The sequence below is a fragment of the Calonectris borealis genome, chromosome 3 (assembly GCF_964195595.1).
Source record: "Calonectris borealis chromosome 3, bCalBor7.hap1.2, whole genome shotgun sequence".
NCBI lineage: Eukaryota > Metazoa > Chordata > Aves > Procellariiformes > Procellariidae > Calonectris > Calonectris borealis.
Genome location: NC_134314.1, coordinates 22,942,922 through 22,968,846, shown reverse-complemented (window position 1 = coordinate 22,968,846; position 25,925 = coordinate 22,942,922). Strand labels below are relative to the sequence as shown.

Sequence of the window (25,925 nt, the reverse complement as noted above, 5' to 3'; positions counted from 1 at the left end):
GTTACTACTTTAAAAAGTGGTTTTCAATAATTCAGCAAGAAGAAGCAGTGATTATATGGTGGTTCTGGCCCTTTTGTATTCCTAATGGTTTTAATTTCTATTAATGAATTCCCCTTTTGGATGTTCTGGTTTTAATTCTTTGCCAGTTTGGATGTCAATGTTTGTTATTAAAACAATATCTTTGTGCATGATAAAATTATAGGTGATAGCGTTCTGTAATTTAGCTCTGTCCTTGCAGAAATTAATGTATGACCTCCAGTTTGTGAATGGCAGACTTTCCTGAGCTTCCCAAAAGCTTCAGGCATTCTCATGTGTATGTCATCCTCAGAAAGCAAGCTGTAGCAGCAATGACACCTCTGTTATGGCTGTTAATAGAAGCTTTTCCATAATGTTGCTGGTGTTTATAGATTAATCAATAACTTGGAAGGGGAGATGTCTGTGAGGTTAAGCAACTTTATCATCTACAGCCAGTTTTGTCTTCAGCTTAAGTGCACTTGACATTTTGGAACCAGTTACAGCAAAAGGTGCCACAAACAAGTAGAGATGTTGGACAGCTATAGCTAAAGAATTCTGTATTTCATATGTTTTCTCCTTGAATATCCTTTCTGCAGACCTTGTATTTGTTGATAGATGCAATGACATTCCGAATAGATAAAACCACCACAAGTTTCTTTCTGAAATTGAATATGATTAAATAAGCATTTTTATTTTCAGAGTTCAGATGAAGTATTTAATCACTTCTTCTCAGGCTGAATTTAAAAAAAAAAAATTAGATCCAGTAATGCTCATATTTACCCTGACACTGTTATCAGTTGACTTACATCACTGGAATTAAACTGCAAGGTTAAGAAAGACCTAAATCAACTTCTCTAATTTAATATTGCTTTGGAAAAATTTTAAATCCTGTTCTATCTGAACAGGAGAAGGTTTCCTTTTTAAAGTGACACCTGATTTAAGCATCATCCAGAATTCTAGTCATGTGTTTAACTTTTATCATATTGACCTCCGAGGAATTAAATGTATGCTTAAAAGGAGGTGCTTGCTGATGTACCATGCTGCAAAAGCTAGCTGACTAGTGTGATCACTTCTTTTTGGAAATCTTTCTTTGTACTACATGTGATACAGATTATAAACATTTGAGGTAGGTGTAGCTTGGGCAGTTACTTACAGAAGCCATCTCCAGACTACCGGTATCCTGTAGCAGTATTACAATCAATTTCAGTGATCTGTCAAGCAGCTGGCTAGAATTGAGTAATTGCCTCCCTTGATTTCACAACAAAGAAGTCTGAATCTTCTGAAGGTGAGTGTGAAATTCACCAAGAAATTCACCGCTGCCCACTGAGGGTTTTTAAACACAGGATTTAAAGGTTTATATACAATGTAGAAACCAGTCATTTCCAACTATCACGGTCTGTAACTATTTATATCTTCTAAATGCCAATATATCCACAATGGGACTATTACAGAACTCGTGCATCATGGTACAGATTAGGAATTGTTTAATGTCACTGAAGTCTTCAGTAGTTCTCATGTGATTGTTTCTAACATTAAGACATTGGTAGACACAGCATTTAAAAAAAAAAAAACCAAACACAAAAAAATCACAACAAAACACACACAGAAAGAACAAAAAACTCTGGAAAATGTCTTTGGAAGTGGAATGGCAAAGAATTCTGCCCCAGATCTTTAGTTCAAATTTGTGTGTGGTGTTAGGAAAGGCTGTAAATGCTGAAAATGTATTAAGGAAAAAATAAACTTTATAGTAATGTGATACACTGGTAATGCTTTACTTTAGCCACGGCTGCACGTTAATGGTTTATTAAAGATCTTTGATTTATATTTGTATAACTGTAAATAAGTACACTTATAGGTGCTATAAGTATTAGTTAACTTTCTGCATGCTTTTGAGAAAGCCTTGAATAACAAAAATGTACCTTTGAAATGAGATCTCATTCCTATGTGTTTCTGTAGCGCAGAAAACGATGTATCCTGGTTTATGCCTTTACATTTTAACGAAGGAAAGAGACCGCTCAGTTGGAACCCAGAGGGCAAATGTGTGTTTTAAGCAGAGTAAGAACTCACCAACAAGTGCATTTTTAATGAGACACGTTTACTCTGGCCATTACCTTCACTTTCTGTGGTGGTTCTTGTCCTTCATCTTTTCTTTGTTTCTTATTCCTCCATGATACAATCAGTATCTCAAACCGAATCTCCTCTTGTTTACAGGTCCGTAAGTCTGAAAGTAATTTGATTAAAGTAGGTTCAGCTAGTCAGGTGGCAGTATGAGAAGCAGGAGGAGAGGGAATTAGGGCTTTATCTCTGTGGCATTTTTTTTATTGCTTTTTGTTCTACTTTAAATTACAGTGATGACAAACACTTTGGTTGAGCCTCCCCTCCTCTAATAGAAGGCCACAGTGCCTTTTCATTCTCATCTATTTTCTCTTCTTTCCTGACTTTCCTGACTGCATCCCTTTAGCTTCCCACATCGTTTTTCTATTCTTGCCCCCCACCCACTGACACACTTCTCCCCTCTCAGCTGGAGCGTGCTCCCCCTTTCTCCCTCCTTGCAGCTGTGTTACAGGCTTCCCGTTGTCATAGCGACAGTAGGCAACTGGTCGGAAAGGAAAATAGAGAACGGCACCAACAACCACCTTAGATCCCAAAAGCTAGCGCTGTTATAATTGCTGCCTCACTTGAGCAGACACCTAGCACTTTGGAAATCTGGCACTGCTTAGCTACTTTCACCTCCTTATTTCATCATGAAAACATAAGCAAGACCTAAGCTTTTGTACTTAAATCGTCATGGAGCAGCAGGGTAAAGATAATAGGGTGCTGGATTAAGGGGAGAGGCATGTCAGTGAACTTACAGCTTGGTCTCTGGCTGCTCATCTGCTTCATCATTCTGTATCTCAGTTCATCACCTGTAAAAGCAGGAGATCCGATTGTTTTGTAGATCTTGGAGAGGTTTCTGATCACTATTAATATACATGATATTTTCATTTTGGCTATCAGTTGTATAGTTGGTTGCATGTAAAAGTATAACCTCTGCTGCTCTGCTATTGCCTATGAACCTGTTAGTATTGAACCAAAGCAACATGTTGCTGTCCTACGTGTCAAGTCCCAAATATCCACTGACAGAAAACACACTTGTGAATACTAAGCATGCGAATGTGACCCTGGCTTATCCTCTCATGGTTAGGGCTCATGTTGCTCTTTCTCTCTAACAAGACTTGTTTCAATGCAGTATTTTCAATTCTCACATTCAAAAAAAAAAATAGGGAGCAGGGGAAGAGGAAAACCATTTGAATGCAGAATTTCTATTGTTATATATTACCCTGATGTTTAAATACTCTGGACACCATGAAAACAGAGTAGAAAGCTCATTTCTAACACGAAGAGGCTTACAATCAGTATGGCTGAGTGGACAAGGAAAATGAAGACAGCAGGAAAAAGAATGTGAGTAGTAGTAACTCTTTTTTTTTCTTAAACATTTTAATGTAAGTGTTTTGTATAACACACAGAAAAAGCTGCTGTCTCATGTTGGAAGTCAGAATCAGGCCTACCCAATGATTTCATTTTATTGTTATTCTCTTATAGGAGCAGTTTTAATTTACAGCAGTTTGTAGGCTTACAGCCACATGTTGATACAGCTTCCAGTAGACTGTCCATTCAGTCTCCACTTGGGAAATTTCTTGATCTCATATCATTTGCCTTTGGTTACTGCCCTCTGCAAAATTTACAGGTAGAAGTCTTTTAAAGTACTGAACAACCCTCTGTACAATTGTAACCTGTGCCAAGGAAGCTTTCAAAATCATCCTCCATCCATCTCCCTTTCCTAATACTTTTCTTAAATAATTTTGTTTGCTAGTTTCATGCTATCTTCCTTCCATTTTATCCCTGCAAGTGGAAATTGGTTCATAATTGGAGGATGCCCTGTTAGTAATTTGAACTCTTATCAGAGCCTTTTGTATAGTAGACTAATGGAGAGAAAGGAAGTCCCTTACTTCACTGTAGAATCATGATTGCTCAGTATTACAGGATTTGCATTGCACATGCCATGCATCAGCCTCACTCACTCTCTCTCTTCTCAGCAATCTGTGGAGGGCTGAAAAAAATGGAAGTTATGTTGATATAGCAAAAGACAGAAATACTAGCGCACACAAATTTATTGCTGTAATCTAGCCAAAATGCACTACAAGGAATCTAAATGCATTCCAAGGATCCCAAGTTGCTTTGAACAGCATATTCTGGCTGACCAAAGTTACTGCAGTTTTTCTTGTTGCTACCAAAGTTGTGTATTCCTTTGCTGCATCTATGTACCATTAGTTTCATTTCCCGGCTACTTTGGCAGTATGCAACTGCATGAGTAGGCATTAGGGTAAATATGCAGTCTCTCCTGATAAAGAGCAAATCACTTCAACAGCTGCATCTCTGGTTCACAGTACTAGATGATTTGTATCCAGCTGATGATGCTCCACCTCACATATTCCTCTGCATGAAATCTGAGTGTTCTCAGACTCTCAGCTGGTATACCCAGCACAGCTGTACTGATGTGAATGAACTGCTAGTTTACAGAGGCTGAGCACCTAGCTCTATGTGGTTGTAGTGGGAGACACGACCTTCACTGACCTGTCGGCCGCTGCCAACGTCTGACACTTTCCTCTTTTTTTTGATACAGATATTTTAAACAATAGTCTTGAGCCTCCAGTCTTTGCCTAGCTGGTCTAAGGACAGGTCGAGTTTTGTGTGAATTCATACCTGTTCTGCCTGCTTCTGTACTTTTCTGTAAGAATTGAGTTACCTTACTTGCTCAGAGCTATTTATTTCTGGGTGGATTGGTGATATTTGGCAAGGACTTCCATATGTCTTGCCCTACAAACAACTATCTCTCTGCATCTTGCTGCTGAGGGAGTAGGAGAGAACTTAGAACCAGTTTTATGGAACTATTTTTGCTTCATTAGGCTGATGATACCAATTTTTCACCAATCTAATTTAATAAGCACGAATGAAAGGTTTCTTGAGTTGCTTTTTTACAAGGGATTATTTAAAAGCTGTATTCATAAATGTTAGGAACATTGAGGGAATGTAACATAAGCCTAATTCACTGATTAGTCCAACTTTAAGGTGTGTAGAACAGGATCAAAAATGCCAAATTTGTTTAGTACATTAGTCTCAATGCGTGATGTGGTGGTGGGATTTTTGGAACCAGGACCAAGATGCGACTGTAACACTGAACTGAATATCAGCATCCTTGCGCAGCTAGCCACAAAAATACATTTATTTTGTTGCTTTTTTTTCCTCTGGCAAATAGAAACTGCACTGTCACAATGCCAGATACAATATTAGATAAAAACTTTGTTTTGGTAGCTTGAATAATAGACTAACTAGATGCAAAAAATCTTAAGTGTAATGGAACTGTAATGATTGCAACACCTTAAAGAGAACCTGACAGACATTTAATAAAAAAGACGCATCCTTAATGCACGATGAGCTTAATTCCTTTCATGCTTCTCTCTTAAATCCAACTTAGGTACTTTCTCATCTGGATAGCTTAGGTTTGCAGTGTGTTCACAGACCATTCCATTCTGTTACATTTTTAGTATGCACTCAACTCCATTAGTATATCAGCATTTCTTGAGTATTTACAAGTGGAAACATTTTTTCTCAGTCTGGACAAATAAATACCTCTATCTAATTTTTTGATCATTGTCTCTCTAAAGATGAGGAGTTAGAGGCTAATACTCTTTATTACATGTCTTTTTTTTTTTTTAATAGAATGCTTTGTTATCCTGATTATAAAATGAAATGTAAGGTATGATTTCCAAAAATTACAAAGGCATGCAGCTGTTTAGTTGATAGGAAAATGATTTGTTGTGAAACTTTATGAAAAATGACTATCATTAAATATAGGAATTATATCTGTAGTTACTCAGCTAGCTTTTTAGAGGAAGCAGCAAATTAAGTGAAAGTGTCTCAAGTAGTTCTTGGTGCTCAAGTGTAGCACGTATTCCTTTCCAACCTTCATTCAATATACTAAAATGCCTTAGTTCTTTTATATTTAACTAACAAATTTAGGTTAGTTTTCCATTAACTTTTAAGTCTGTTATTTTTCTGTTTTCAATCTTAGCTATTCCTTTGTATCTTTATATGTCTGTCCATCATCTATACTCATGCTGACACAGTAAGCTCAAACATCTTGGGCTGCTGTTTTAATAAACAGTTGTGTTGGGTTTAAAGACAAGATAGCAGAATTAAGTATGCACCTTTATTAAGAGTAATTCCCCAGAGAATTTGACCTTTCTGAATGCTCAGATCAATGTACTTTTCATATCATAAGCTATGTAAAATAGCAAAGACTCTGTTGTGGAAGCCCAAATGTATAAAGACATGAGTAAAAATATGTATTATAAAAATGTGGTTGAAATTGAGACAATGTTGATAGAGTAGCTCATAGGCAGCAACTGCTGCAGGCTCCAGGGCTGGTCTGCAGGTCTAGAACACTTCATACCCTGAACTGCTGCAATAGAACAGATTTGTGCAAGGACCTGATTTTATTCCACCTCTTCACTGAAGTATATGAGAATACCCTTCTAAACTGCTCGTATAATTAGAAGAGTGAGGCATCTAGTGATATTATAACAAGTGATGATAATAAAGTCTAGCTAGGATCAGACTTACTGTTTGGAGGAGCCTGTCTCTTGTTATGTTACCACAGAAAGGAGAGTGAGTATTACGGTAGCTTATACATCTCAGGTAAACACCTTAGCTGAACTGTAGCATTTTTACTGAAAAGAACATAGGGTCCATCCTTCCTGTTCTTCTGCCGGAGGAAAGAATTGATTTATTCTTTGTTCAGTACTTCTTTATTTGGTATATAGGTGAACACTGTAGAGGAATGTTAATTTGTACTTGTTACAGCTCCTTAAGAAATGGAAATACATAGCCTTAGGATAAACAGGAAGACTTAAAGTAATAAAACAGTGATACAGCTCTTCTGCTTTCATCTCAGAATCCAGATTTAATCTTGTCCTTTTTTGCCAGCTTTTCTCCTCCTGCAAAAAAATGTCAGATGTTTTTGGCATCTCCTTTGTAGCACTGGCCAATGGAAGTCTCACGTTTACCTCCACTACTAACTCACTATCTCTTGGGCTTATTGTGTTTATTTTGGGCTTTTTTTTTCCCCACACATTTTCTGATGCCCCTTTTGGTTTTTCTGCTCTTCAGTGATTATTTAACTATGTTTGCCTATGATTGTTTTAAGGCATACAGGTGCCTGGTGAAGTAAGTACTCATAGTCAATTCTGAAATGCTGCTCAGCTGAACATTGGTAGCATAATCTTGAACATACTATTGACAGGTGGACTGTTTAATGCTAAGTATTATACAGCTTTGGATGGAGATTTTTTTTTCTCTGAAAGGGAAGAAGAACATATCATATGTATTATACACGCATATGTATCTGTGTTTCTAATTTCAAGCAGATTGTAAGATATTTTAGTGATTGCATGGAATTTAGATGTATGTTTAAGTAATCCCAGAAGTTACTTTTCCCAAGAAGAAAATTCTGTTACAGTATTTTCTTTGACATATATTTAGAAATCGTAATGATATACAGCATCTACTAATAATCAGAAATGTTTGCATTTGAAAATAAACATCACACTTTGTTTAGTGCAACACCATATATATATGCATAGAGAACTTCAGCAAAAGCTTTGTAGATGGTGTAATAACTTTTGCACATATGCAGAAAAATATCTGAGTAAAAATGGAATGGTTAAGTTACTTGAATGTGTTCTGTAGTGATCATCTACAGTGCTTTTGCTTTGCACTCTATAACTCCAGCATTTTTGTTTTATTAAATACATTCTTGGTTAAATATGTGTATTAAAGTGAAATGCCTCTAGCAGCTATATTACAAGCTGTATAAACTTTCATTGTGTATTATATATCCGTTAGTTCGAATGTGTTTACAACATTTTTATACTTCCCTTTTTCATACCTTCTCTTATAATGACAGCAATTCCGTACACTTAAACTTGTCTGCAGTTAATTTTTTATTTTAAAAGCCAAGTAAATGGAAAGCCCTGAATTATTTTGAGCTGTTTGCAGTCTGTTTTCTGGTGAACTTCTGCCAGCTTTTTGTGTCACTGTACTTGTTAGTACAGTGGAAGTTCTCTCTACCTGCTACAGTATAAAGTAATGGCAGAAGCGAATCTTGTGTGAAGTCCTTGGTTAGCGTGTGTCTCCTTCAGAGGATGAGTGAGTAGTAGAATTTAGGCTGCAGTCTCCCTTGATGTTGCTCAGCCAGAGAAATAGCCAACACCACAGAGCCAGGCACCTGCTGTCTCCATCCAGACGGCCCCGCCATTCCCAGTCCTGCTTTCACAGAGGTCAGTGCTCTGGCCCTTATCTCCAGAGAACCTAAAGCCATTGCTGCAGTTTGTTGGTTGTGTCACTTGCTGCAAGATTTTTGTGAACTCTTTAGTATTCCAGAATGAAAAATGTCCTGTGAACACAGGAACTGACTCCCAAAGTCAAACTGTCAATTCTTTGAGAAGACAGAAACCTGTACTGTGTGGCTTCTTGTCCAGCTTGACTAAAGATAGCTTTTATGAAGGGGGCAGGAGGGGGACTTAAAAACCATTGCTTGTGGTGATTTCAAACTCGGCATTCCAGTGAAACCTTAAGAAACTTGCTTTTGCTAATGACATGTGCAGGTAGCTTGTAACTTTACTACAGATTTCTTGGACTTTATTTTTGGTTTAAATAAGTTAATTTTGTTGAGTTTCTGTCTTTCTTTCTGTTTACTGTTCATCAGTGTATAAGAAAATGATCCACTTTCTCATGGGTCATTTTACATCTTTTAGTTATCCTTTTGAAAGAATTGAAACGGAGCTGAGCTGTGCATAAAACCCTGTATCTTTAGGACCTGTATAAAACATAGTACATTGGTTTTGTTTTTTTGTTTTCGTTTAGTTGTGTTTTGGTTTGGTGTTTTGTGGTTTGGTTTTTTTTTTCTTCCTAAAGCACTTTTTCATAAAGTAAACAGCCATCCAGGAGTCTTTATACAAAAAAAATAAAACCTTACTTTCCAAGAAAGCAATTTTGATCTCCTGTATCCCCACGGAAAATATTTGGGTTGATACATATGCAGTAGTTTTTCATGTGCTTCATGAGTAGTGTGTGATACAGGCATGAGAGTAATGGTAGGATAGTGTAAAAGCACTTGGATAGTTTGTACAGATAGGAACAGCAACAATTATGTAAGATATATAATTATTACAGAAGCACACAGATCTTTAAATTTATGATACCTACTTAGCCAGCCTGCATTGTCTAATCAGCTGTAAAAATTTGTGTGTTCTCAAGGTGAAAAAGAAAAGGCCAAATGAAGCTATAGTCTTTGACTCCAGCAAAACATTTGCATTTGCAATGAGGTTTCTTTTTTTTTATCAGACTTGCTTTTGTTAATTAAAGGTAAGGAAACTGTTACTGCTTAAACAAATTGAAAAATTGTTCTCAGACCTATGTTCCTTGCATCTAAATCCAGCGTCTTCACTTTATGCAGTTGGCTTAATAATGTAGGGGATGGTCTTGTAACCGGAGCCGACAAGCAGACTCCCTTTTGTTCTATACAAGTAAAAAGAAGAAACAGTTTTTACATTTTCTTGTTTAAATAAAATTCTGCATGGGACATGTCATCGGGCTCTGAACATAAAAATATAATATTCCTTTAGTGTTAGAAAACTTGCTGTGGTGTAGTGGCTATCTTAGGAAAAATCAGATATGACTTGGCTGCCCCAAGTATTGGTGGAAGCAATTTCTGCAGCTTAAGCATAGGAAGTCTGAATACCCCTTTGACAACAAACATAAGTCAGATGAGATAGACCAGACCCTTTGTGAGGGGGAAAAAAGTTATATCACTTAATTAGTTTCCAGCTTTTGAAAAGGTTCAGATTAAAGCATAGCAGAAATCCAATGCAGAGGATATACTATATCAAGTAATGTGATTTTGTAACCTTGTCACTACTCCAAAAGAGCAGTCTGATTGACTTCAAGCTGAGTATCTTACTCAAGTTGTGCTAAAGGTTTGACAAAGTTCTGAGTATCTTGCTATTGGAACGATGTGGAGATACTCCAATTCCAGCAATGGGAAGCAGCATGTTTTTCACTCTAAACTGGAAAGAATCATGTCAAATTACAAATATAAAGGGAAGCAACAATTTTGCATCCCGTATCAAATTACTTCTGGGTGGAACCAGACTAGGACGACATAAGGAGGACTTTTGAGGGGGGTTTTGTTTGTGTGCACTTGTTAAAGTTTAAGTTTCTAATCTATAGTCTGATAATGTAATTGCATCTCTGCAGGAAAAATTTATCAAGTAGATCTTAGTGATGAACGGTAGCAACGTTAGAGGCATTGCACAAATACTGGCAGCATAATAAAAGGAACTTTTATTGACTAGCTGAGAAGGCACCGTGAGAACTGTAATGGCAGGAGGATGAGAAGATGACCAGAACAGTTCTGCTCAATATTTTTTTTGCTGTCCCAGTCATAGAATCATAGAATATTTTGGGTTGGATGGGACCTTTAAAGGTCATCTAGTCCAACCCCCCTCCAATGAGCAGGGACATCTTCAACTAGATCAGGTTGCTCAAAACCCTATCCAACCTGACCTTGAATGTTTCCAGGGATGGGGCATCTACCACCTCTCTGGGCAACCTGTGCCAGTGTTTCACCACACTCATTGTAAAAAAATTCTTCCTTATAGCTTGTCTAAATCTACCCTCTTTTAGTTTAAAACCATTCCCCCTTGTCCTGTCGCAACAGGCCCTGCTGAAAAGTGTGTCCCCATCTTTCTTATACGCCCCCTTTAAGTACTGAAAGGCTGCAACAAGGTCTCCCTGAAGCCTTCTCTTCTCCAGGCTGAACAACCCCAACTCTCTCAGCCTTTCTTCATAGGAGAGGTGTTCCATCCCTCTGATCATTTTTGTGGCCCTCCTCTGGACCCACTCCAACCCACAGTACTCCAGGTGGGGTCTCACCAGAGCGGAGTAGAGAGGCAGGATCACCTCCCTCGACCTGCTGGCCACACTTCTTTTGATGTAGCCCCTTCTGAGCTGCGAGCGCACATTGCTGGCTCACGTCCAGCTTTTCATCCACCAGTACCCCCAAGTCCTTCTCGGCAGGGCTGCTCTCAATCCCTTCATCCCCCATCCTGTATTGATACCGGGGATTGCCCCAACTCAGGTGCAATTATGAAGTAATGTGTAAGCCTTTGTGATATGTGTTATTAATTACTACTAAAAGGTCAGGAAGAGCAAAACAAAGTCTGAAAGGTTTGAAGGAAAGGAAAAGTATAAAGCAGATGATGTGCAGTGGGATCAATCTCTAGGAAAATAGAGTATGCATAGTACATGATTTCTTGTTTAGAACGTGTGACAAAATTATTTCAGTCACTTCCCAAACATTTATTTGTGTAGTAGGTGGTATCAGTAGGTTGGTTTTTTTCAATTTATTATGAATAATCACATGTTTATGTCATATATCATGTTTCATTCTTTGAAAAACTGTAGCTGCCTAGTAGAGAAGCCAGGATGGAGCCCTTAGGAGGTGAGGAGACATTTGCTGAGAGAGAGTAACTTTCTAGAATGTAAAGGACAAACAGGTTGCGGAGGAATGATGGTGGCCAAGGAATAAGCCCTATGTATAGTAGAGACCAGATGTCTGCTGAGAACAGCGGGAACCCACGCTTCAGAGGGACTTTCCCTAGAGACCCAAAGGGGACTGTGCAGGCTTTTCTGCAACTCTGAAGTTGCTGATGTGCTGGACTGAGAGCAAGCCTAAGCAAAGAGGATTGATTTACCAGGATGCAGTAGGCAGGATGGAAATGCGGTTATGTATTGTTTTGATTTTGAGTTTTCTCCCCAAAAAGTCACTTGTTCTAGTCTCTGTTCTAATAAAATCTAGCTTTCCTATTTAAAAGCTGTTTTGGTGTGTTCGCTGGGGGGGGAAAATGGTTTGAGCAGTCTGACCTCACAGCTCTGGCCAGGGCAGAGCCCCATTGCAGCGCAGCATGCAGTCAAGAACAAACCTACATCACTGGGAAGACTGTGGCACCAGATTCCCATCTATTACGAATTGGCAGATTACCAGCTTACACAACTGTTCAGGATCTTCCCTATGGTGTTTCTCATTTTTACAGCATACCTGTCTTGCATGTTTATATGTATGATTAGCTTAAAATAGAGCACTTGGTCATTAAGAAATTGCTTACATTAATGTTTTCAACTATTCTTTAAAACGTAATTGATTTAGAATGTGTTTAATAAAAATAAGATGAACCCAGACCATAAAACATCCCTGTTTTTACAAAGCTGCTTAGAAACTATGTAATTACATTTAATTCAAATCAGAATTAGGATCCAAAGATAAATGGATAAAGGAGATAGTTTAAAATAAAACACTTGGAAGGTTTGCATTCTTTCAGACTTTTGTTTTTCAAAGTGTTTTGAAATAGGATTTACTGAAAGAACCATTGGAGTTGTGAATTGGAGTTGTGGCAGTTCTTTCATATATGGGGTTAACTGTGATTGGTTATTGGATGTTGTGTAAAAAGTGAAGAAATGTTGTGAAATGTTGCAAAAATTGAATTGAGGTATCATATTTAAATATTTCATAACTGAAATTCATAAATTGGGGCTGGGTTTTGTTGCTGAGTATCTTCATTTTGCTGCATCAGTGTCTGTGTATTTTTAGATAGCTCTTTTGTACAAAAGATTGTACTTTAAGTTTACATCTGCTCTTTGATACTGTTTCATCATGGGGAAAACTAGATATCAGTTTTCCATTAGGTTGCTTATCATTTAATAGTCTGTGGTCCTTCAGTCTAAATATCTTCTTACACTTTACACTATTTTAGCTGGTGTATTTGGAAAAAGCATTTTAAATGCTGAACAGGATTTTAAGATTGGAGCTTTTCTTATAATTTCTGTTGTTATTCTGAGCAAAGGGAGAGTTTTGGATTCTTTAAACTAAGTATTGATTGAAAACCACCTCTGGGGAAAAAAAGACTTTAAAGAAAACTCTGAATGTGTATTTGTGTCCTCCAAAGTTAAAAGAAAGAACAAATTTAAGTGTAAATGTGACATCAAATGTTTAAAACATTTCCATTTTTTTAATATAAATGTTACAAATCTCCCCCTCCAATTCATGGTGATGCTTTCTTTCAAATACAAAGTCGTAATCTTATTAGCCAAAGACTAAGAAGATTTCTGTATTTAGTAGCAATTAATCTTTGCAGCTGCTAAACTGTAGAAACACCATAGGCAGCTTTAGGATCCTTGATCACTTCTGATTTAGTAGCATTCAAAACAGTTACTGATTGTCATTGAATCTCTGTTCTTCTTTCATGTCTGTGAATACGCTCTGCTCTATGATTGTATTTTATTTTCCTCACTGAGTCAACATAATAATTCTCAGTGGTTTTGGGTAGCACCACTGAGCCCATTTAAGAAGTGCTGCGTGATGCCTCTGTACAATGGTGACTGACTCAGATTGTTTGCACATCACCCCAAAAAAAGCCAAAATGAATGAAGACAGTGAGCTTGAAATTTAAAAAATAATAATGAGAAAGATCAAGAAAAGGTTAAAATATTTGCTTTTGTTTAAAAATTAAGTCATTAAATGGTGCAGAACTTGTATCAGAAAAGTTGTTATTTAAGAAAACTTGGGGGCTTCATCAAGCATAGCTTTTTGCATAAAGTGACGGGAGGCCCAAACCACTATTGTCAAAATTAATTTATTCATTGGAATAGTTTCAAGTATCTCCAGGATGCCTTAGATCGATGTGTGTGTGGACCGAGTGTGCATATCAAAAAGCAAAGCAAGCTGAGAGTCTTTCATCATGTATCCAGCTGGGACTGTGAATACTCATGGCTGTATGCTGAAAGATCAGAGAAGCAGCAGAGAGAGTGGTAATGGGATCTTCAGTTTCTCCCTGTTCAGATGACGTGGCTGTCATATCAGGATGTTGTGAAAAGTCTCAGGTTTTAGACACCGTGAATAACCAAGGCATTGGTTGGTGGGGCTGCGAGAGGAAACGTGACTGTTGACTTTGTCCTGGGTTTGGCTCACAAGAGGTGCATTGCAACAGCAACCATCAGGTCCAACATCCTACTGAAACGACGACAACAACAACAAAACAAAACAAAAAAATCCACAAGAGTTGTGATCCACTTCAAGAAGGGACACTACACAAAAATAAAGGTACTTACTAAAAAGAACCTAAAAAAGGTCAGCTAAGAGAAGGAAGTTGCACCAGGTGGTGTGGAAGCTACTTAAGGACACCATATGTGATATTCAACCTGTCATGAAAGGCTTGAGAAAAAGCGAAAGGAAGACAGCAGAGCTAGGCAACAGAGTAAAGGAAGTTGTTAGAAAGAAGTAGGTGTCCTTTAAAAAGTATATTCGCACCCAAATGATGTTTTAAACAGATTTAAATGTAAAAACATGATAAGACAGGCTAAGGAATATTTAAGCAAATATTATAAAGAATTAAAACTGGTAATAAATCTTACTTCTGATGCATCAGGAGCAATGCGCCTGCCAGTCTTTTGAGCCAATGATCGTGGTGTAGAAGGAATACTTAAAGAGGCCTGTTTCAGAGAAGTTAAATAAATTCTTTGCATTGATGTTACTGTGGAAAAAACTGTGGAGAGTCCCATGATGGAACACTCCTTCTTGGACTTTCTCAAAGGATATGTGAAATTGAAGTGACTTAATGGTCATGCAACAAAATAAATGATAAGATAAAATCACCAGTACCAGATTTTATTAACCTAAAATTTCTGAAAGAATTCAAGGAAAAAAATTGCCCAAGTTACTGACAGTGATGCATAACCACTTGCTTTTCAAATTGCCTTGTTATCAGAGACTTTGAGGCTGGATAGTGTGATGCCAGTTTTTTAAAACAGTTCTTAAATTATCCAGGGAACTGCAAGCCTGTAATCCTGGTGTTTGCCTTAGGCAGTTCAGGACAAATTATAATGCAAACTAAGTTTTGAGGATGTCCAAAAACCTGTGATCTGCGTGGGAAAGATCAACATGAGGTTTGCAAAAAGGAAATCTACACATATCTTGGAATTCTTTGAAGAGCCAGGAAATATAGGGTTAAGGGTGCTACAGCTGATGTGGTTTCCTTGAATTTCCTCACAGTTTTTGATAAAGCCCCTCACCAAAGGGGGCACATAGCGTAAAAGGGAAAGTCCCAGAATAGGTAAGTAGATGAAGAGAATGCAGCGGTTCTCAAAACAGGGAGGTCACAGCTGGAGGCTTGTGTTCGATAGATGGTCAAGTGAAAAGAGTGAAGTCAGAAGGTTTCCTAATGGCTACACAGATATTGACTGCACTAAAGGCAAGAGCTGCGTGCAACATAATCTCAGATTGAGTGATTTGTCAAAAATGGCAGATGAAACATATTTTAGATAGTTGTCAAGTGGTGCACTTAGGAAAAAATAACCAGTCAAAATTAATCTGCAAAATGGTGGGCTCGGAGCTGGCTGTTACAAAGCAGGAGCAAGATTTTACAGTATGATAAATAACTCTGTGAAAACAACATTTCAGCACTCAGCAGCAGTCAAAAAGCACATAAAATTATGGCAATTATTAGGGTAAAAAGTACAAAAGAAGGAGCATCATTATAGCACTGTATAAATCCAAAGTTCACCTTACTTGAATGCGGTGTATGGCTACTGTTTGGTACTACGTAGATGTTTGTTGTGACCAAGTACCACTCCTTTTATGGCAGGAGTTTGACGTAGCTTATGAGTAAGAGAAATTCATCTGTATATGCAGTCAGATAAACATTTAGGATTGAAGACTCTTGCAGACCATGATATCTGCCTTTACTTATTATTGTCATTACTGTTAATTGGATTTGCTTTAAATCCAAGAAGTAGTACTCTGTTGTGGTAGGCAGCATATATGCAACATTTGCCAGTTTTGTATGAATTCTTCATTTGCGAGTATGCAAACATAGTATGAATGAACAAACAAAAGATGGTCCCTATCCTAAACAGTTTCCAGTCTTTTGTAATCTTCTCCAACATCAAAAGCATTGTAGATTACTAAAACCTTTGAAGTGTTTATTTTTTCAGATTTCAAATGACGATTTGAAACAATTTCCAAAAAAAAGAGTGTAAAAATATTAGCGTTGTCTTATGCTCCTGAGATCTTTTCAGTATTGCTTTTATTCTAATGAACCATTACCTTTTATTGCATTCGTTAGCCACAGCTTTTCACTCTTGGCCAAGTTGCAGCTGCTGCTATCTTAATTGGCACTAAAAATAACATTATTTTTTTCCCTTGCAAGATCTTAAACAAAAATTGAATTCCTTTGCATTGACTTCTTGGTACACCACGGAGAACCATCCAGTATATCAGGGAGAAGAAAAGAGTTTAAACTGGATGAAAAATCAGAAGAGGCACATGTCCTGTTTCAACTGAGCAAAAGAACAAAATTACCATGAATGACATCTGGAAAGCCTTCTGTGGGACTTGGTCCTTGAGCAGGAGAGCTAGCTACCATACTTGAGACATGATGAGCACATTACAGAGGAGATTTCTAAAGCTCAGAGGATATTCTTTGACTATCTTTTCCTCAGTCTGCTTTATCTCTTTTTTTTTTTTTTAATGTTCTGTTCTAATGGTTTGTTCTAATAATATTTAGGGACCTGATTTTTAAAAATCTCTAGTATCATCAGCTTATTCTCAGATACTCAAAGCCAAACTTCAGTTTGGCATGCTGTGGGACTATGTATACCTTAGACTTGCAGACATCTAAGTAAATAGCCTCCCATTTTTCATTGTCTTATATGATGCTTTCCCTGAATGTTTCCATCTGCAGTTTTCTGAAGGAACTGAAATAATACAGATAAACTTGAGGAAGCTCATCTTTTCAGTCACAGAGTTGCCAGCGATGTGTTCATGCTGATGGTTAGTCTGGATGGGAGGAACAGTCAACTGTTGCTGTTAGCCTATGTTTAGCTTTGTATTTAATCTCTTTGTGTCTCTAGCTGCCCTGATGATGAATACAAAATAACTTGCTAATATAATAGAAGTTAATAAATAGAAGTCAGCTTATTTGGCGTCTTGATGTAAATCATTATTTTTATTATTTTCTATTTTTCCTTGAAGATAGAAACTGCATGTGCTGACTTTTCATTATCAAAATTCAATAAGCAGTATCTATTGAGTCCTCTATTTCATTTTAAGTCTGTTTTTTGACATATTTCTGCCTCTGCTCTGTTAAGGAGACATGCAGTTTGCATGGAGAAAACTTTTTAATGTTTCAGACTAGATGAGATAGGCTGTTAGAAGATGACTTTTCCTTTTGGTGCTGACTCTCCTTTTCAGGCTACTCATTCCCACTTCCATATCATTCTGTCAGTCAGGTTGGCATGACTGTGCAGCTGCATGGTAAACTGCATCAGGAAAGTAATCTACACTAAAAATAATCCAGGAGGAAAAAAAAACCAAAACAAAACAAAAAACCTCAAAGAAAACAGTTATTTTTAACTCTGAACAGTTCCTGAGGAGAGTATTCTTATTAAGGCTGAAAGAAATGCTTATGAAATTATGACCGTGGCTGGAAAATGGGCTTTCTGTCTGGAAGCCACTTTGCTCAGTCTGAGAGGGCACCGAGTCCAGACTAAACTGGATAAAGACAATTGCTTCTGGATAATTGGATTATGTGATAAATTAAGCCACTTGTTGGAGCAGAGATGAGTCTTAGGAAGGAGAGAGGTGACAGGCCATTATGGAACAGAAGGAGAAGAATCATCAGCTCTTGTGGAATTAGGACAAGCTGTAGCTGCAGTTGTGGCTATAGTTAGTGTGATCCAAAAGTTGATATTCCTATAGATGTTGCTTAAGTATGTATTCAACACCTTACTAAGATTGCTTGTGTAGTATATATTCCCTGCATTTGTTATAATTATGTTGCTTTGACAAACAAACCTTTTCAGTCAGTGGGAAAAATTATTGGAACCAAATTAATATCTCTTGAAATTTTATGAGGCCTCCCTACTGGTTTGAAATGTAGACAATTAGTCAAAAGTTTTGGTTTGTTTTTTTTTTTTTTCATAAAACAGTGGATTTTGTTAATTAGTAAAAATCAGTCAGATGAGCAGACTCATGTTAAGAAGCACCTTCCTCCATACTGTTAATTTTTGTAAAAGAGACTAATTCTTAGTTGCTGCAAGCATCTAGTCCAAATTCATTGTCTACATTTCCTTTGTAGTTAATGGAAGGGGAAAAAGAGAGATGAAGACCTTCAGGGTGCGTTTCCATCCCAGCTGGTTTTGGTAAATTGCTTTCTGAAGATGCTAGCGTCTCTTGGTTTATCAGAGGGAGCATAGGTCTAAATATGCACTAAATATTTTCTTTTCAGACAGATGAAGTTGTGGGAGGTGAATCCCACTGAACATTTCGTTTGTTAAGATCATTGTGAGGGCTGTGACCTAAACATTATGGTTTATATTTCTTGTACAACTTTTATTTATGTTGTAGCATAGCTGTTATAATCAGGTAGCCTTGCTGGCTATATAAACAACCAGTTCTTGAATCCCATTAAGCTCGTGGTTCCTGTGCATACCATACCACATGCATGTGAATTCAATAAGCTAACTGTACCATTTGTAAAACAAGTATTTACTTTCTTCTATTTGCTTGTGAAACTGCTCAGATTAATTAGATGTCACCTTGTTCTTGCATGAGGAGGCAGAAAGAGAGCCCATTTTATTACTCAGTCTTTCAAGTCAAATCATACAAATCTTTTTGGAGTTTCTTTCTCTGGTAACTTCTGAGAGAGTCCTCCTTTTGTCTGCCAAAGTCTTACTGTGCTGGGATTATGCTAAGAAACATAGCATTACAAGCTTGAAGAGTACAACAGATTTGTATAATAGCTTTGGAATATTTTTCCTGTTATTTTCCATCCTCTTTCTTATGTATGCAAACACGGTGTTTGCTGTTTTGATCACTGATACCCGCTGAGCAAATGTTTTCATTGAATTTTCCATACTGATGCACAGGTCTGGCTTTTGTTTTGTTTTTCCTGAGCTGATAACAGTTCACTCTAACCCTAGCAGTGAGTTGTTCAAATTAATCCCTGTTGTGTGCATTGGTTTGCATTTGTCAACATCTAATTTCATCTGTTCCTGATGTTGAATCACTAGTAGCTCCCACACATGGAGCAGTAGATACTAAAGAGATATTAAAATATGGGGCGAAGAATGACAAAAACTGCTAGAGGACTGCCAGTTTAACTCCTCAAGAGAACTAGGTAAGGTCTTGTGTTTGATTTGTTTTCTGTGTTGGAGGAAACTCAGCACAGTTCTGATTTTCTTTCAATCAGGTATTTATCTTAATAACATACATATGGGAAGACTACATTCATTCTGCCTTTTGACAGCTTCACCCTGGTCTCTTCAGACTTTCTGCTGTCCTGAGCTACCAAGGATAAGCAAACTTTTGGATTTGACTCCATCAATTATTTTAAGCCCTGTTCTGCTTTCTGCACTATTTTTTGGCTTCAAGCCAATTGAGGGTGCTTGACTGCACAACATGCTGTAGTTTTGCTGAGATTTAGTGATTCTTGGATGCTTAAAGAGCATGTTGGGCCACTTTGCTGAGGGCGCAGATTACAGTAGCTTTATTAGCAAACAGTGTGGTTCAGGTTAACGGGGCTGAGAAATTTTATGGAACAATGTATCTATGTTTACAGTGAAATTCACTTATTATAACACAAATACTCCCATGAAAATCCAAATTAGATCTTAAGATGAAACATGGATGTTTTGTTTATAGCATCTTTCACCATTCATATCTGCCTTCAGTTCTGGTATTTTATTCCTGCAGGACGACACAGACGTTATTTTTCCCACATCCCATATGTCCAAGTCATGTATAAAGATATTTAGCTCAAATACCATGCATGCGAAACATTCCACACTGTGGGTACGAGGTGGCGTTTGGTGTGTCTTTAACATGCTGTGGTGTTCAATTACAATACAGCAAATTTATTTTTATGCAACCTTCTTCAAAAGTATGGAAATTTGCTTTGCAGTGAGTCATCTGTCAGCTAAAGAACTAAAAACCTTGTAGTGATATTTAAAGAGAGAAAGTGGCTCAGAGCTGACAGAGTTCAAGACAGAAAAAGAAACAGAAATGAAAGAGTAGGGCCTCCAACCATGGAGAAAATAGAGGCAAAGACTGCTAGGGGGAGGAGTGATGAGAAAGCCAAACAAGCTGAGAATGTCAAAGGCAGTTCAGGAGACTATGCAGATCATTCAGAACAAGCATTGGGCTTCAGGCGTCTCTCCGTCATTACACCAGCGTTAGCCAAGCAAAGATTCTTCGACCTTAAGGTAATGGTGTAAAACCAGATAAATAAGAGCACTGGGCTGAGTGCACTGTGAGGAATTTAGAAACATGCAGGTAGAGGTTGAGGAAAGAATAAATGGCTTAACTTTCTAGAGCAAGATGTTAGAAGAACACTGGCATTCTGGTCTCCATGATATTTAAACGTGTGAGGATTTTGTTAGACCATGAAAGAGGGAATTTCAGTTAATTAGACAGGAATTATTATAGGCATGAATATGGACTTCAGCAGCAGTGCAGTCAAAGGGAAGATGGATTCTGGCAGTCTTCCCTTGCTAGTACCAGGAGGGCTTACTACACTCAGAAGTGAGTGTGTGGGAGAGGCAGTCAGTTCAGGGTCAGAGATTACTTTAGAACTCTGGCTTTGTGTACAGGGATAAGATCTGAGTAAAGAAGCATGAAAACTGTCTTGGAGAGCAAGAGGGACTTCTTTCCCTTGACATTTGAGGCTTTTGAAGAATTAGCTAGTCAGGAAGTTGCAATGTAACAAGGGAATGACAGAACCAAGACAGGCTGTGAAAGAGATCAGAGATTACTTGCCAAGGTCACTGATGTCTTGCATGCTTTCCCTATAAAGCTGATGTCCAAAGCTGAGCTAGCAGTAAGATATCCCAAAGGAGGAAGATGTTTAAGGAGGAGAAAGTAGAAGAATCAGAAACAGATGCCTGGTGTTTTCATGGCATAGCACTATCGTGGAGGGATATCGTTGACATAAGCACTATCGTCTTTTATTGTGAATTACATGCATTCTTCTTGCATTTTTGGTCAAGTCTACCAACTGGTGGTGTCGGGGAGCTCTTGGGGGAGCTCTCTCATCCCGCGTCCCCCAGCCTGCCCGTACTGTTTTTTTTGCCCTGGCAATTCTTTTGACCTCACTCTCTGTATAGAACCGTATTATCTGCTTTACGAAAGTAAATGTGATGTAAAGTATGTAGCACAAAGGAGAGTACAGTCTTTACTGAAAGCAAAAGGGAAAAGAACTTGTCTTCTTACTCAATGCATTCCGAAAAGTTGGCTTTGACATTGTAGTACTGAAAGGCATTCTAAGCATAAAAGTAAGGTTAGAGCCACTCAGACATCCAGAATTTGAAGGGAGTAATATTTCATTGTATGCAGTTCCAAAATGCTTATTACAGATTTTCTTATTTACAACTATCATGTCTCTTTTGAATCTGCAGAGGAGGAATATCAAGGACAAACCAAGAGAAGGCGCATTCGAAGGAAGAAACAAAAGAACAGTTTGCAAAACTCTAATAATTTACATGGAGAACAAACAGAATCTGGAATGCAAGAGACTCTTGTTCAAGATAATTTACAGCTGCAGCAGATAGACAGTCCCAAAATAAGTAAAAACAAAAAGAGGAAAATTAAGAAGAAACGACAGAAAGAAAAAATGAGAGCAGCTGGCTTGGTAACAAAAACTACCAGTGTGGATTTTACATATCAGCCTGACAAAAACAACAGAGAAGAAACAGCAGGCTTAAAAGACATAGATGAAAAGGCAGACAGCATTCTGGACTTCCTGCAGGCAACACAACAAATTTATTTTGCTGACAGTATGTACCACTCTTTCTCCTTTCTTTTCATGAGTATTACCACGTAGGGCAAAATAGATGTGCACTTATTATTGCTGTAGAATGGGCCAAATCTACTAGAGAAGTGTCTCTCTTGAACTCAGTAAGACATGCGAGTACTTAGTATTTGTCCCTTTTTTCTGGTGTGTACGTGAGTATGTAAGAATCCACGTCAATATAAAAAACTGTGGTCCTAATCTCTTTGTTTCTCTATCTTTGAAAATATACATAATATTCCTTGCTCTTTTTTAAAATATTTCAGTGCACTTGGGGTAAATGCAGTGGTTAAAACGGACCAAATTCTTCTTTCCTCTGCAAGCAAACATCCAGAAGGATTACTTCCTTTCAGAGGGCTTCAAATAAGGGCAATAATTGCTATCCTAAACTACTTTCATGCTTACTATCTCTGAACCAACCTACTTTTCAGAAAGTTCTCCTTCCCAGGAGGAGATTTATTTGTAATATAAAAGGAAATCTAGACAGACAGCATCCAGGAGGAAAGGGGAAGATACTGCTGGCGCTGGGAAAGTGTATTGGCATAAAGCACTTGCGAACAAGATGAATGTGAACTGATGCTCAGTGCACATTCCATAGCACTTTAAAAAGGATTGCATGGGTGTTATCCCTAATGGCCTACTGAATGTTCATCTGGCCACTAAAATCAGAGAAATTCCTACTGTATGTTTCTTCTGTTGCCTTCCTAAAAAGCTGCTTGTATGGTGCTTATGTCATAAATGCCTTTCAGAGAGAATGAAGTTTTAATGGTAAGCATAGTAATTATGTATATAGACACCAGATTATGTTGGTATCATCTAGAATTAAATATGTTTTCTTAAGGGCAAGTTGGTGTGTTCTTTAGTTGCTCAGCTCAGGACATAGCTTTAAAATTATAACTGTCTTGTAAAACTGGAAAGAAGCAGTGAAAATTCAAAGTGCATGGCCTTGACTGTCTTTGTGGAGCTGAATGAAGAATATTAAAGAGTTTACCTACCTGTATGAGTCCATCTTAAGTCAGAGCTGTCAGCTTCTAGTCCCATAAAATTCATCTTTGACTACAGAATTACTTTTAAAACCCTGTTAAGATGACATCAGGGATTTCATGTTAATGTTTTTTCTCAAGATTTATACATAGAATTTTCTTTGCTTACTGTTAAAATATTTCTGCTGTGTCAGGTCTTCATACTAATCCTAGCATTCAAAATCCATCCTACTTTCTGGCTAATGTATTTCAATCACCAAAAATAAGATTTTTACTACTTCAGTGTATGGCTAAGTAAGCTAAAATACGTGCGTTTGCTGCAGTGTAACTCCAGAGTAACTGAGCAAGATTGTAAACTCAGTTAACAGTTCTGTTGTTAATGCATGACCCAGAACAGAAACCTGGTCAATTATCCACAGCCATGTTGCATGTTGAATTTTAAGAAAAACTGTTGAGCTTCCAGCTTTTCTGGAAGTCAAGTTCAGGTGTTAGCAGTGGTTGACAAACTGACTTGGCCAAATCTGCAGATCGGAGCATTGAGCCAGTGAGGACCTTGGAATCCACAGAGAGAAATTCTTAGGTAAAAGAAAGTTCATCTGCAGATAAGATGTCACATCCATAAATCAGAGTGTGACTAACTTTCTTGTTAGGCAAATCCCAGTTTATATATAGATCTGACATTATGCTGTTTGCCTTTTATAGTTGAGTGACTTTAACACTCCCCATTTTTTTTAGATAAAATTGGAAGCCATTGCTTTTAGCAGTATTTTCAAATGGTCACATTGGATTATACTTCTTGTACTTATGTCAGAAAGCTGAACTGGGAAAAATCTGTTCTTCTCAGTTAGCTTGCTGATAAAAACAGAAGAATTAAATAGAGTCTGGTTAAAAGGACAGACTATATACATTGTTACTGGAACGGAAGAATGAATTCATGCTTTAGTACTATAGAAACAGTCCTTCTCTGCTGTCTTGCATGCTGTAATATCCACTTTTTAAATAAAAACGTAAAAGTACAATAACAAGATAATTGGATGCCTCCAGAAGTGCTTTGCAGTAGTTCCACGGAGTTGTTCCCTGTCTCCACGTGTGTGTGCATTTTTATAATACATGGTGTGTAGGAAGCAAAACCACAGTGCTTTGGCCACAGTACGGTTTCTTCATCACACCTTCTTCCAGCGCTAATCTTGAAAATTTATATTCCTCTTGTATTCCTATCACTATGAATCCTATTGTCCTTTTTACTTTTTGAATTTGATACTTTCCCCTCTTACTTCCCCTCTTATATTTAACGAAAAATGGGAGGAGCAAGCTGCTCTTTAGTACCTGATATTTGGTTGTAAGTTGTACTAAAAAGGAAAATGCTGTCTTTGAAAAGAAAGTATAATTAGGAAAATTCTCTGTGCTCACTGAGTATTTTTTATGTGGTTTTCCAATTGTTTTTCCAGATAAATCAGAAGGCACAGATTCTGCTGTAAATTCAGCAACTGCCCAAGAGCTTTTACAATATCTTGAATCTCACACCATCTCTTCCTCAGATGTTACTCTTCTGCATCAGCTGAAATCCCTTGTATTGCTACAGGATATTGAGAGATTGAAGGATGCTTTGAAACGATTCCAAGAACAAGCCATGATGCCTCCTGGTAGGTACCATTCACTCATGTTCATTCACTGATGTTCTTTTTTGTGTGGATTAAAATTCAGATTTGTCACAGGTTTTTTATTAGGAAGCTGTAAATAATTATATAGTGGTAAACTTATGCTTATACAAGATTTGAAAGCATAATTCCCACCGAAAATAAAGTGATTTTTCCTGTTTCTTGTTTGGTTACGATCAATACAGAAGCTTTTCATACTTTGCAGCAACTATAGCGTACAAGATGATTCAGGTTCTTAACACAATATTTTTTAAATCTTAACTGTTTTAATATTTAATCATGTTTAAAGCGTATTTTTAATACATTCTCTTTGTAGACTTTTTAAATCACGGCAATTAACTTGTTTATCTTGGAGATTTCATTCATCCAGTTAAGGATTAATTTTACATGCATCAGAATCAATAAAGCCCATTATTTCATTTCTTCTTGGTCACCTACGTGGCTTCTTTAACCCATAGATTTTGCATGCCAAAGTTTGATTTACAGCTTTGTTTTTGTTTAAATATAAACGTCTGGTTTAAGCTTCTAAAAAATACTGTTGATTATGTAAAAATGTAAAGTCACTCTTTATAATAAATGATAGTGTAAAGTCATTCATAAAAAGAAAAATTATTCTGTTACTAGATCTTTTCATCCCTGAGGCACAAGTCTGATTGCATTCATGCTCCTTTTGTTCTCTATTATAACCCCTATAATTTTAGTAGAATTTCTTCTTGGACAGTTAGTAGTTCCTCAAGTTAATGTGGGATCAGCATGTAGTCTATAGAAGCTATAATAATTCATTTCCCAAGTAGTCTTCATTTAAACAGTCATTGTTACTTGTCATTAGTACATTTGTTGCAGCATCAGCCAAATCCACAAGATGTGCTGAATTTTCTTGCCTCCCAAAGAATTTAATCAGAGTTGAGAGCACTTGCTATGGCACGAGAGAATCTCAACCATTTTAGATAGTGCTCTAAGTCTTTTGAAGAGTAACGACTGAGCTGGCAGTAGTGTGGTAACAGAGTAAATAAGATCATAGCCATCAGAGGCTTAGCAATAACATTCAAACAAGAGACTTCTGCTTGTAACATCATTAAATAATTTACAGCTAAAGATCCCAGTCAAGACTGGAGCCTACTGCATGCTGTGCATTGTAAAAACACAGAAAAGAGAATTCCTGCCTGTAGAGTTCATAGCTGATACATTTTGAAAAGGACACTCTTACATATGTATTCTTTAAAGTGTACAGATGGAGTATGACAGCCCTTAAGGTTCTGATAGATCTGAAG

The 25,925-nt window shown here is 37.4% G+C and overlaps 1 protein-coding gene across 3 annotated transcripts in view; it reads left to right on the top strand.

Moving 5' to 3' along the window:
- ERICH1 (glutamate rich 1) overlaps positions 1 to 25,925 on the top strand; it is an 83,520-nt gene that overhangs the window by 47,475 nt on the left and 10,120 nt on the right. For all 3 annotated transcript variants that reach the window (XR_012672898.1, XM_075145178.1, XM_075145179.1), the window contains 2 exons: positions 21,622 to 21,999; positions 24,445 to 24,639. Coding sequence is in view for 2 of the 3 variants with exons in the window: in XM_075145178.1 (XP_075001279.1) it covers positions 21,622 to 21,999; positions 24,445 to 24,639 (573 nt within the window). In the remaining variant the exon portion in view is untranslated. The remainder of the gene's footprint in view (positions 1 to 21,621; positions 22,000 to 24,444; positions 24,640 to 25,925) is intronic.